Source organism: Balaenoptera ricei, chromosome 4 (assembly GCF_028023285.1).
Source record: "Balaenoptera ricei isolate mBalRic1 chromosome 4, mBalRic1.hap2, whole genome shotgun sequence".
Lineage (NCBI taxonomy): Eukaryota > Metazoa > Chordata > Mammalia > Artiodactyla > Balaenopteridae > Balaenoptera > Balaenoptera ricei.
The window spans coordinates 148514582-148527418 of NC_082642.1; the positions used below are offsets into that span (position 1 = coordinate 148514582).

Consider the following 12837-nt stretch of genomic DNA (forward strand, 5'->3'; position numbering starts at 1 on the left):
AGAAAAATAAAGAAGCTAGGCAACCCAGTTTTGTGATAGCTCAGATTTATCTGATTCAGTTTTAATGTGAGAAATTGAGGAAAGAAGGTATTGAAAGAAAAGAAAAATCTAGTGGATCATACATAAAAGTATGGGTCAAGTATTTATAATTTTTACCAAAACATTACTTACTTAGCTCTTAACATGTAACAAGAAAATCACATCTCAAGTCAAAAAGGTTATGAGGTAAGACACTGAATAATCTCGACAGATACAAGGCAATATGAAATTTACTCTGGTTTTTAAAAGCATTTATAAATAATAGGTCTGACATACCAACACACAAAAAATTAATATGTACATCTATGCACTCATGTCTTTGACTATGAATCTAGACATACATCTACAGTAAGATTTAGAAAGGTATCTTTCAGACACTTAAAAGTTTAAACAATGCCCCTAATAGTCTTACCTGTGGAGGTGGTACTGTTATAGGTGCAGGAACAGGAATAGGAGGGACAGGCACAGGTAAAGGCTTAGGTATGGGTGATACTGGTTCTGTGTGTGAGGTTTCTGCCCCTCCATTTTGAGCAACTTCATTTTCATGCTTTTTGGGAATTCCCTTCCAATCTATGAGAGTTAAAGAAATTTAACAAAAGCTTACATTTCAGCTTATAACTTTAAACACAGAAATGATTTTTAAAACGCTGATATTAAAATCAGAAAGCAGGACTTCTCTGGTGGCGCAGTGGTTAGGAATCCACCTGCCAATGCAGGGGACATGGGTTTGAGCCCTGGTCTGGGAAGACCCCACGTGCCACGGAGCAACTAAGCCCGTACGCCACAACTACTGAGCGTGTGCTCTAGAGCCCGTGAGCCACAACTACTGAAGCCCGAGTGCCTAGAGCCCGTGCTCTGCAACAAGAGAAGCCACTGCAATGCGAAGCCCGTGCACCACAACGAAGAGCAGCCCCTGCTCGCCAGAACTAGAGAAAAGCCCGCGCTCAGCAACGAAGACCCAACGCAGCCAAAAATAAATTAAAAAAACAAAAAACCCCAAAAAACCAGAGCATTCTTATTATTAAAGAAACGCCTATGCTAATCTCATAAACATTAATTATTTAAATTAACAATAGCAAACATGCAAAAAGAATGCTTACTTACGTGCCAGGCACAGTTCTAAGCTATATATATATTTATTTAATTCTCATAACCATCTATAAGTACCATCTATAAGTAGGTCCTACTATTATTATTCCCATTTCTCAAGAGATGAAAACAAAAGACAATTTGCCCAAAGTCACATGCCTAGTAGTGGCAGAGATGGGATTCAACCCAGGCATATTTGGCTCTAAAGTCTCTGTTCTTAACCACAAAAGTGTATTGTTTGGATTAAAGACCCTGGGAGGGAGAAGCAGGATTCTTTTTACCCTGGACCAAAGTCTCCCAGAATGCCTGGCACATAGTAGGTCCTCAATACCTGTCTGCCTGAACAGAAGCCTAGCCTGATCCTTAAGCGAACGCATTACGCACCAAGGAGGGAGGAGGTGGTGTATGGGGAAAGTCCAGCACTGTTTCGCTGCCTTCTGGCTTCTCAAATCATCCCTCCTGATTGAAGTCCTTTAATGCTTTAAGTATTTACTGTATTTTGCCATGCCACCCTGTGCTCCTCTCGTCCTGCTATCTATCAGTTTTCAGGTCATGCCCCCACAAGCTGCCATTTTTCCCAATACAATTCCACTATCAACCTGGCATTTTTAATATTCAGCCTACAAATAACTGCACCTCCTTGTCTTACACATTTACTTTTGATGGCTTCTCTGGACATTTAAACATTTTCAAAGAAATTACTATGAAGCAGTGGACTTTACTAACAATGTTCAGTTTGAGATTCATTTGATCTGTTAGGTTTTTACAGTGAAAAATTCTACCTAAGATCCACTTAATACTATAATTAATAATTAAGCCCACAATCAGTAATTATTTGTGTCTGCATCTCTCCCACTAAATGCCAAGTTGCGTAAGGGCAAGGACCACATTTGTCTTATTCACTGTTGTTTCCTCAGTTTATTATAATGGAGAGACTGGCACCCACATGGTGGGTATTTGAAAAATCTCAAAAATCAGATCCTAAGGCAAAGAATAAACATTTGTCACAGCACTACCAAGGAAACAGATGAATCTTTTTAAAAAAATTAAATACTGCTTTACCTGGATTAAGTGTATCACTGTCCAACATTCCTCCTTCACAAAAACTCTCCAGTTCTTCAGGCTTGACTTTGTCCCACGGAATATAAGTAACACCAAGTTCTACATCCCAATACTGCTTATAATCTGCCTTTATTCCTTTGTTTAAGGCCCAGGCAATCTATTTCACCATTTGTTAAAATATAAAAAGAAAGGAAGGGAGAAGAATGTCATAAACTGAGAGTTAACTGTTCTCCACGATTCTAATCGCTCAGACTTGGTCAGCAAGGGAGCAATCTGGCCTGGCTATCCCTGGATCTCACTCAAAACTTTATTCGGTGCTAGGAAACTGGTTACCCTACCATCTCACTTTGTTTCTCCTAGGATGGAAATCTGACTGGCAATCACTTCCTTACTCTTCCAACCATCCACCACCCACCAAACCCAGGCAGCATAAAACTTAAGAGAATAGGAAAAAGTTTATCAGGGACAGGCTGAAGTTCCCTGTACAACTCAGCATAAGAAAGTGGGGAGCACTTTTAAAAGTCTTGGGTACCTCGGAATTACTCAACATCAGACAAAATCCTTTTGCGGTGCAATCCAAGGGTAGAACATGGTATTATAACATTAAGGAAACACTGACTCTGGCCCCTCAGAGTAAGAATACCCATGTACCTATATCTTTTCCTCTATCTTCAGTGAGTATTTTTCATAGTTCTAAGATGAGATGGCAAACTTTAAAATTAAAATGTGAAAAATACAAAATTTTCTGTATGACAAAATATTTTACAAAATGACATTACATTTAAAGCGTCAAGTAAATACCTTGATGAACTTACCTACCTTTAAAAAAAAAAGACAAAAATTCCACCATGCACCTAACATATAAAATTTTAACTCTTAGGAGATAACCTCTTTAAAAAAAGATGCATTTGTAATGCCCCAGTGTCCAAAATTACAGTTTTTTAAAAAAAGTCACATAATATTATATATTAAGTTTTAAAAGAAATGAATTATAAACTATAAAACAGTACCTTTATGGATTTCTGGTTCACTTTATAGTTTCCTCGGCTCAGTTTCTGCAGGGCACGGTAAGCATCTTGCCTATGAACCATAACAATATAGGCACAACCTCTGGGAGGAATCATCTGCTCCAAAAGATTTTAATATTATAAAATATAGTAACAACAAAATAAAAAAGCAACAAGATATAATACTAAGTAATCAGTTCCAACAAGCCCAACTCAAACCCCCTGCACCCTCCAGAGCCAGAGTTCTATAACTGGAGATTAAATGAGTTTGTTAAATTGGTGGTTCCAGTTTGGTCTCAACTTCCAATTATCGACAAATCTACAGTTCCCCAAGCTTTGTTATATAAAGACTTTTTTAGAAAACCTTTTTAGAAAAAGGTTTTAGATTAAACTTGGTGATCCAAGAAATAGTAGTTAAATGCTAAACATGAACTCAGAACACCTGAACGCTAGCCACATCTTCTACAAACCTGGGCAAATTTTAACTTAGGTTTCAAGTCCTTAATTTCATAAAATAACATTTAATCACATCTATCTACTGTCATTAAGTAATTTAATAAATACTCACATTAATTGATTCAATTGGACCAAACTCTTCTAAGAGACTGGCAACATCCTGCTGAGTAGTCCTTTTGTCCAGCTGTCCCACCCAGAGTGTAGTACTACAAACTTAAAATAAAATTATAATCATAAAAATATACACATTCGAAAATGAATAGCACTGTACTTTACATGAAAAAAATCATTAAAGAAGATATGCATGAGTTAATTATGATACCACAAGTTTAAGTAGAAAACCCCATATACATTTAAAAAATTCTACAAAATTGTGGTAGTACTTCCAGAAATGGAACCAGGATAGTGAAAGGTACACCTGTGAGTTGGTAAAAAAAACTGGTCTTTTTGAAGACACATCTGAAGATTTCATCTATGTAAACTAGAGCCAGAGAAGCAGTATTTTGCCCAAGATCGCCCTTGGCAAGTGAACACAAGAGCTAAGACTTGATCCCAACTATCTTGATCACCAACCAATTCAGTGCTTTTGTTCACAGCATGTAGCTGTTCCTTTCCAACTGTCGAGTGTGTATGATTTTTGTTTCATGTTGTGTCCTCGGTAATAAGCCTTGCAGAGTCAGAAGTTTTATACATGCCCTAGTTATACTATAAATTAAGATTTCATTAATAGCTACAGAGTTATATCAAGAATATGTCTAGCACATCTTATTAAACATATTCTAAACACATCATGAAATTCAGGAGATAATGTAAGCTAATTCATTCTGTAAATCATAAATCTTTATAAAAGAGGGCACTAGTTATTCTAGGGGGAAAAAAACCCCCACCTTTCCACCATGTGTAGGAGAACTAGTTAATGACTCTATTTCATACATTCGATTCAAGACACACTTCCTCATCGTTAGTTTGGTTCACTCCTCATTGCTGCTTTACAGCTGGCTTAATGTACAAAAGCAAATCCAAGGGTATATGCCAAAGCACAAACGAGTAAGACCTGATAAAGTGGTATTTTGCTAACGGTTATAAAACATTTTAAACTCATGACATGAAAAAAAATGCAGGAAATTTGAATATAAATGTTCACTTACCACTAGCAGTTTCTGGTTTGATTTGAGGAAGGCCTTTTTGTCGGCGCTCTCTTTCTTTTTCCCGATCCCTTCTTTCTTGGGATCGAGATCTAGGAGAATGTCGGCGTCTATCTCTGGACCGAGATCGAGAACGTCGATGACGAGACCTTCGAGTTCTAGAACCAGATCGAGATCGTCTCCTTTTTGGTGACCTAATATTTTCAGAACAAGGGAGAATGGATTAACACAAGGGATAAAAAAGAAAACGTAAGCCATGTGTTAATCTGAAAAAGAAAAAATACAACTAGGTAATTTAATGTTTGGGTACGTAAGAATTTGACAGCAGGGAATTCATTTTAAAGATTTTTAAGATGCTCAAAGTTAGAAAGCACATATATATTATAAATGAGATAAATAAGGATGCTAACTTATAAAAGTACCTCTCATCTTTGATACCTCTGGTACTATATTAAATGACATCTTTATAGTGAAGAAGCTAATGTCATCACCAAGATATACTGACTACTAGTCTCTATCTTCTCAGTAAAGTCTTTTCTGTAGGAATTAAAGCATGTAATCTGATTACAGTATTACTTATTCTCTTTCCACTTTTTTGGGTTGATAAATTGGTAAAGAACTCTGAATACATAAATCTTATGATTCCATGTATATTTGTAAGTAGGCATTAAAGCAACTCAAAGGGAAAAAATGTGGGTTAAGATGACTTAGTTTTTTAAAATTAATACTTCTCCTACCCCCAATCCACACATGCATACAAACATACCAAGTGTTATTAGTCCTGGGCATCTGAAAACAATCCAACTTGATTTTAAATTCTGTCTCCTAAGACATACAGATTTGGATTAACATTTTCTATAAACTACCTGGATGCTGATCTAGATCTTGACTTTCTGTTATCGGACATGTGCCGCTTAACCTCTTGAATACAAGGTTGTTCTACTTCCATTTCCTTTAAAAAGAAAAACAAAACATAAAACCCGTCATTAAAAGAGAAAGTGGAAATTATAAATAGAAAAAAATGGGACAAAAGTCTAAAAAATGCTAAATTACAAATCTCTTGCTCTGAAAGTTCTCTTTTGGTTACTTGAGACCAAATTACTAGTTTAATAATGACTGGCCACGAGTGGCTTACAAGATTAGAAGAAATACTGATCTACTTCTGGAAATTATTTTGTAAAAGTTACATACTGTGTTTACCAACCATCACCTAAAGCAGTGAATTGGGCACTGTTTAAACATTCTATACTTTATCTCAATCCTCACAAACTGTATGGAAATTTGTAGTATTATGTCCACTTTCCAAATGAAAAACTTAGGTCACAGAGAGGGAAAATTTGTGCCCAAAGTAACAGTCTTTCTTCATATTCAAAATGGAAGATAACAAGCCAACAGGCAGCAATCCACTTATAAATCAAGGGAACCATAAAGATAATCAACAATCTGAGAATGAAGTTTTACCTGATGTGCCTTTTGTGTAAGTGGTTCACTTTGTGCCTGAAAGGAAGTTTGGAAAGGCTGCTGCACGGGTGGAGTTGGAGGAATCACGGACTGAGCCATGGGAGGAAATGGAGGTGTAGGAAGAAGGCCAAATCCTGGCATCTGTCCATTAGGAGGAAGTGGAACCTTTTGTTTTTTAAAAAAATTGTATGAGCAGACTTTAAGTAATTAAAAAAGAAAACCTTAGTTACTTTATATAAAACTAAAATATCTTCAATAAATTTTGATCAAGGAAAAACTGACACGCAACCGATGACTGACAATTCCTATTGGTACAATCTTTATCCAAAGAATTGTTATATATCCAAGAATACAGGTTAAAAATCCTACAACTCATTTTAAAATTATGACTACATGATCTGGTTTTATAATTTAAAAACATAACTTCATTTATATGAGGAAGCAATGTGACGGACTGAACTTAAACTCAGAGGTACTCTCTATCGCAAACTCTCTTCAACTTTAAAGGCAATTAAGCTTTGGGGGGAGGAAAAGTGGCTAGAAGCACTGACTTTCAGGTTTATTTTAAACATTTTACTCCATGGGGAGTTTCAACCAACATGCCTAGGGTTTGAGAACCAGTAATACATAATACTTAGGGTTCGATATTTAGGGTTTCAAATATCATAATAATGAGAGTATTATGCCACAGTGTAACAATTTTCTACATGTGACATTCCAACGCTAATAGAATTAAAAGTATAAATGTAATGTCATTATAGTATCACAAAATATCTTTCTAAATTATTAACTTTCAGTAATTGTTAAACATTAGGAAATAAGTTCATAGGTTTTCTTTGTATTTTAAACAGGCTTACAAAATATTTTTCAAACTTCATTCATCAGCAAGTCATTAAAATCACAATATCAATTTCATATGACCAAATACAGGCACATCTCAGATTCGATTCCAGGCCACTGTAATAAAGCGAATATCGCAATAAAGCAAGTCACATGAATTTTTTGGTTTTCCAGAGCATATAAAAGTTATGTTTACACTATACTGTAGTTTATTAAGTGTGCAATAGCATTATGTCTAAAAAAACCAACACATATACTTTAATTAAAAAACACTTTATTGCTAAAAAATGCTAACAATCATCTGACAACACATGGTTGCCACAAACCTTCAATTTGTAAAAAATGCAGGATTTGTGAAGAACAATAAAACAATGTATGCCTGTAAATAGAATGGACTGAACATGATACAGACAAGAAAATGAATATATTCTGAAGAGACTTCTTAGAACACTTTCTAAAGTAAGTCTATAAAGTAGTATTTCCCAAAGGCTGGTTGTACAACAGAATCGTCACACAACTAAAAATAAATAAATAAATATTCTCTAGATTGACTGTAGCACCAGAAGCCCAGGATTTGTATTTTTTCCTCCTTATCCCCATAATTTAGATGCATGGTCAAGTTTAGAAAACTCTGAATTAGAGGATTTACTAAAATAAACCCAATGAACAAACCTTTATTAACTTCCTTCAATTCTCCAGTATACTGTGCTCCTTTTACTGCAGATTTCAAACTATATTCCTGAATGTTGAAGAGCTGAAAGCCCTCTAAAGCACTGAATCACACAACATTAAAAAAGAAAAAAGGGAAAAAAAAAAAAAAAAAGGTTTCTCACAAGGGAAAGAGCTGTATAACTAAACAGGCCAGTTCCCTGAAATAGAACCACAATCTCTCTCTAAACTATTTAAACAAAAATGCCTATTAAATTATTAGCATGTAATGTTTAGCATCTGTGTTTTAATTAAAGCAAAAAGCAACTCGAATCAGTTACGTGCTCAACAGCTTTTACTGCAGCTATAGTACTATTTAGCCATGCACACTGCTAAGTAACAGTGGTCTGGGAAGTGCAACCCATATGCTCTAATGAATAGATCTTCAGTTATTAAAACTCAGCTATAAGAAAAATGCCTCTACCTGATGGTGCACTGGATCCTGCTGTATTGCCATCATTCGAGGTTGAAACTGATCCATGTTTTGGTGCTGGGTATATGCTGGTTGCTGCATGCCATCTCCAGGAAATCCACTAAAAAAGATGAGTAGTCTTTTTACCCATTCGAAAACACATGAATCTTAGCCACATTTATACTACAGAAACTTAAAGAATGCTGTTCAGGAGTTATTAATAATCAACATTTTACTGAATCATATATTTGCCTATATTAACTTAAATACAGCATTTTCCCCAAAAGTCATTTTTTATTGTAAATCTGACAGGATCTCCTCTCCATTCAGAAGAAAACCCCAAATGCCACAACTTAAAAAAAGAATTTTAAACGACTATATGAAAAATGATTTCGTTATTAAGTGTTACTTGCATTATGCCTTATAATGACTATCAAATCTCTATCTGCTGAGGAATCCAATGAAAGCAACTCACAAGGGTGCCTGTGGAGGAGAAGCAGCGGTCGCAGCAACAGAAGGTACAGCAGCAGCAGGTGCAGAGGGCGCAACAGCAGCAGCAGGTGCTGTGGTGGCGGCGGTGGCGGTGGCGGTGGTGGTGGCGGCGGCGGCGGCAGCAGCAGCATCTTCTTTCTTTGCTTCTTCCACAGCTTCCGGCTCATCATCGTAATCAAATCTATCAAGTAGCTTCTGGAATAGGTATGTATGTCAATATTCCATTTTAAAATTCAGACTGTGATTCACTGAACAAAAAACTTTATAAAAACAGATATTCACCACCATCTATAATCCCACAATGCTGTCATGTACAATTTCACCTTCCTACATGCCTCTTAGGACCCTAGTTCATAGACAATTTTTACACAAATGCCATTTTGAAAAGACACTTTAAAAAATTCTGTTTTTCTTCCCCAATTCTAAGTACAGTGTTTTCTTTTTGACTATTTTCTATATGATTTTATAACTAATTTAGTGATAGAAAGATTTTACTCAAACATTTATTTTCCTAGACTAAAAACTTTTGGAACTTTGCACACGTGAAAATGGGTACACGTTTTCAGTCGGCTTTGTAAAATGTACAAAAAGAAAGACCATCTTATCCAATCATTATAAATGCCTATAGAAAAATGTCCATATGCCGCTTGATCGAGAATATGAAAAAGAAAAAAGAGAATGGCACAGACAGGGCTGCAAAGTCTACCTGTGCACTTTCTTCTTTCTTAAAGCTTCACAGCTCACCTTAGATTACCAGAAACTTTCATTAAAAAAAAACAAAAACAAAAAAATCAAAAAAACCAATCAGTGCACTTCACAGGATCACATGTCTAGAAAGAAGAGCCATTTAAAATATGGTTACATTTATTAGAAAAAAAGGAATGAAAGTAACACAACCACTACTGTGTTTTGGTAGATTATACACAGTATTTCATCATCAAAAGAAGCATGCAAGGTAGATATAGTTTCTTCTTCTTACAGACAAGGAGACTAAGGCTCAGGTAATTAAGAAACATAACCAAGACTGTACAGTTAATACATGTACAATTAGGCTGTGGACAATGGTCTTTTCTACCTCAAAGCCCTCAGTCTCTGGCATCCAACAAGGCAGTCATTTCTCTCAGGCTGTGCCCTTCCTGCTCATGGAATTCCAACCTCAAATTTCTAAATTTGTGTTGTTCTGTGATAGTTCTGCCTGGAAATTCTGGTTCTACTTTATTGGACAACAGATTTCTAAATTAGGAAAGGAAGTCCCCTTCTTGGACAACACTTCTGTTTCTTTATTCATAATTCCAGGCCACGTTACTAAAAGTTCTTATTATAACCGAGCGATCTAATATGGCCCAGGCACCTTGCTGCTTTACGCACATTAGCTTACTTAACCCTCATGGCAATAAAAAAATATAGGTACTACCATAGCTCTTTTACAGTGATACACAGTGAATACTGTAACTCAACATCAAGACAGAGTCAATGACAGGAGCCAAAATTAAAACTTGGGTCTAACCTGTCTACAAAAAAAACCACGAAGTCTATGATCTTTGCAGTTTATCGCATATAGACATGTTCCTTAAAGTTTTACGATTTATACCTATTGCTTTGGGAGAAGATTTGAAGCAATTAAAAAATTAAACTGAGATCTCTACTATCTAAAAAGACATTTCTGTTGCTTTTTAGGAAACTGAAGATCTATGAAGCAGCCAAAATAGAAAAACTGTTCCCAGTCAGCTGTTTGACTAGCTTAAAATAGACCTTTATAGTCAAAGGAAAAGCACAGAATTCCTTTTTCTAAACTTAATGTAACTAACAAACACTGGCCAACCCACTTAAGATAAAACACTACAGGAATTAGTTGCAATTCAAATTAACAACAAAATAAGCATGTCAGTAGCACTGCTATTACTCAACATTTCTTTTTTGGAAGTCCTAGCCACCAGAACAGTAAGAAAAGAAGAAGAAACAGGCCTAGATGTTGAATGGGAAAAGTCAAATTTAGTAGCCTAGAAAATCTAAGAGAACAACTAGAAAACTAAGCTTCTAATACCATGATAATTTACAACAGAAAATAAAAATCAGTAGTTTCCCTGTATGGCATCATTAACTAAACAAAAGTGTTATGAAACACTAAACATGAAAAATGAGTAAACATCTAAGAATAAATGACACAAGAAATGTGTAAGACATATTAAAAATCTAATACATTGAGATTCTGTATAAGAAATTATCAGTACTTCTTAAATTAACCTATAAATTCATAAAAATTTATGCTAAAGTTCATCTGGTAAAGTATCCTGTGATGATCAATTATATGTGTCAACTTGGCCAGGTTATGGTACCCAGTTGTTTGGTCAAAGATTAATATAGATGTTGTTGTGAAGGTATTTTAAAAATGTGATTAACAGGGAATTCCCTGGCGGTCCAATGGTTGGGACCCTGCACTTTCACTGCCATGGGCCCAGGTTCAATCACTGGTCGGGGATCCCCGCAAGCCACATGTGCGTGGCCAAAACAAACAAACAAAACAAAACAAAGAAAACACTGGGAATTCCCTGGCAGTCCAGTGGTTAGGACTCTGTGTTCTCAGGGCCCGGGTTCAATCCCTGGTTGGGTACTAAGGTCCCATAAGCTGCATGGTGCAGCAAGGGAAAAGAAAGTGATTAACATTTAAATTAGTAGACTATAAATAAAGAAATACACTCCATAATGTGGGTGTGCCTCAACCAATCAAAGGCCTTAAGAGCAAGGACTTAGGTTTAGGTTTCCCAAAGAAGGCATTCTCAAGACAGCAACATGAAAACCTTGCCTTGCAGAATTCAGACTCATGACTGCAGCGTTAACTCTTACCTGAATTTCCAGCCTGCCACTCTGACCTACAAATTTCAAATTTGCCAGCCTCAACAACTGTGTGAGCCAATTCCTTAAAGAAAATCCCTCCCTTTCTCCCCTTTGTGTGTCTGTGTGTATAACTGGTTCTGCTTCTCTGGAGAAGCCTAACACATATGCCCAAGAATAGCCAAAGAATGCCTGAAAAAGAGTAAGGGCAGAGAACACATCTAGAAATGAAACACAAGTTGCAAGTGTTTAAACTGTTATGTTGCAGAAATAAACAAAGATATTAGTGGGACAGAACAGTGTCCAGTGACAGACACAGAAACAAATGGGAATTAAACGTATGACAAAAATTGTGAGAATTGGCTATTTCCAAAACATAAAGATTTAACTATCTTGAACCATATTCTAAAATAGGTTCTCGATAGATTGAGACAAACATGAAAAGCAAAAATATAAAACTACTAGAAGAAAGAGAATTTTTAATACAAGTTCAGAGAGTTTTCCTAATCACAACACAATACAGAAGACTAAAAAACAAAACCACAATACATAACAATTTATGTTCACATATGGATGGGAACATACACAAATCTGTTCAAAGCAGAGTGGAACTGATTTCCCTTTTTACTTTAGAACTTTCGGTATTATTTGCATTTTTTTCCCTAAAAGCATGTATTTCTTTTGTACTCAAAAATTTTATCCAACCTTCTTTTAATAAGTAGTCATTCATAAATCACTAAGATAGAATAACAAGCAGTAATTACCATATGGATTCTTAATTTGGACTACCAGCAATAAAGTTATTGTATCTTAGAATGTTAGAAAGAATCAAAAATTTTAGAGATGATTAAACTAAAAGATACTTCATTCTAGGATTTTCAAACTTTTGTGGTTTTTGCACTGCAACTTGTAAAATGAGATGAAATTGTATATAGTCATAAATCCAGTAAATAGACATGACATAAACAGACAAGAGTGGAGTTGTCTGGGCTAACATTTCAACAGGAAGCTCTAAGCTGTGCATATTCAGCACACCTATATCCTTAGTGGCAGCTCCTTAAACATAACGAAGGCCCAACAGAGAAGTTGGGAAGACACTCAACCAAACCAAACCCTCATATTATACATACGGTAACTAATGTTTTTAACAGCAGAAAACAGAAAGCAACTTAAATGTCTATCAATAGGGGAATGGTTAAATTGTGATGTGTCCATGTAATGGAATACTCCTAATAAGCACTCAGTAAATGTGTAGATTTACATCTATTTACCTTAACAACAACAAAGAGACAAG

General features: G+C 35.7%; 1 protein-coding gene across 3 annotated transcripts in view; it reads right to left on the bottom strand.

Moving 5' to 3' along the window:
- The window catches only part of SCAF4 (SR-related CTD associated factor 4), a 61681-nt gene that overhangs the window by 21605 nt on the left and 27239 nt on the right, over positions 1–12837 (bottom strand). For 2 of the 3 annotated variants that reach the window (XM_059921434.1, XM_059921432.1), the window contains exons 8-16: positions 8695–8906; positions 8232–8340; positions 6260–6424; positions 5665–5750; positions 4802–4992; positions 3766–3866; positions 3201–3314; positions 2191–2347; positions 452–609 (exon numbers count right to left, since the gene is read on the bottom strand). In XM_059921434.1, coding sequence (XP_059777417.1) covers positions 452–609; positions 2191–2347; positions 3201–3314; positions 3766–3866; positions 4802–4992; positions 5665–5750; positions 6260–6424; positions 8232–8340; positions 8695–8906 — 1293 coding nt within the window. The remainder of the gene's footprint in view (positions 1–451; positions 610–2190; positions 2348–3200; positions 3315–3765; positions 3867–4801; positions 4993–5664; positions 5751–6259; positions 6425–8231; positions 8341–8694; positions 8907–12837) is intronic. The other variant, XM_059921433.1, reaches the window with a different exon arrangement.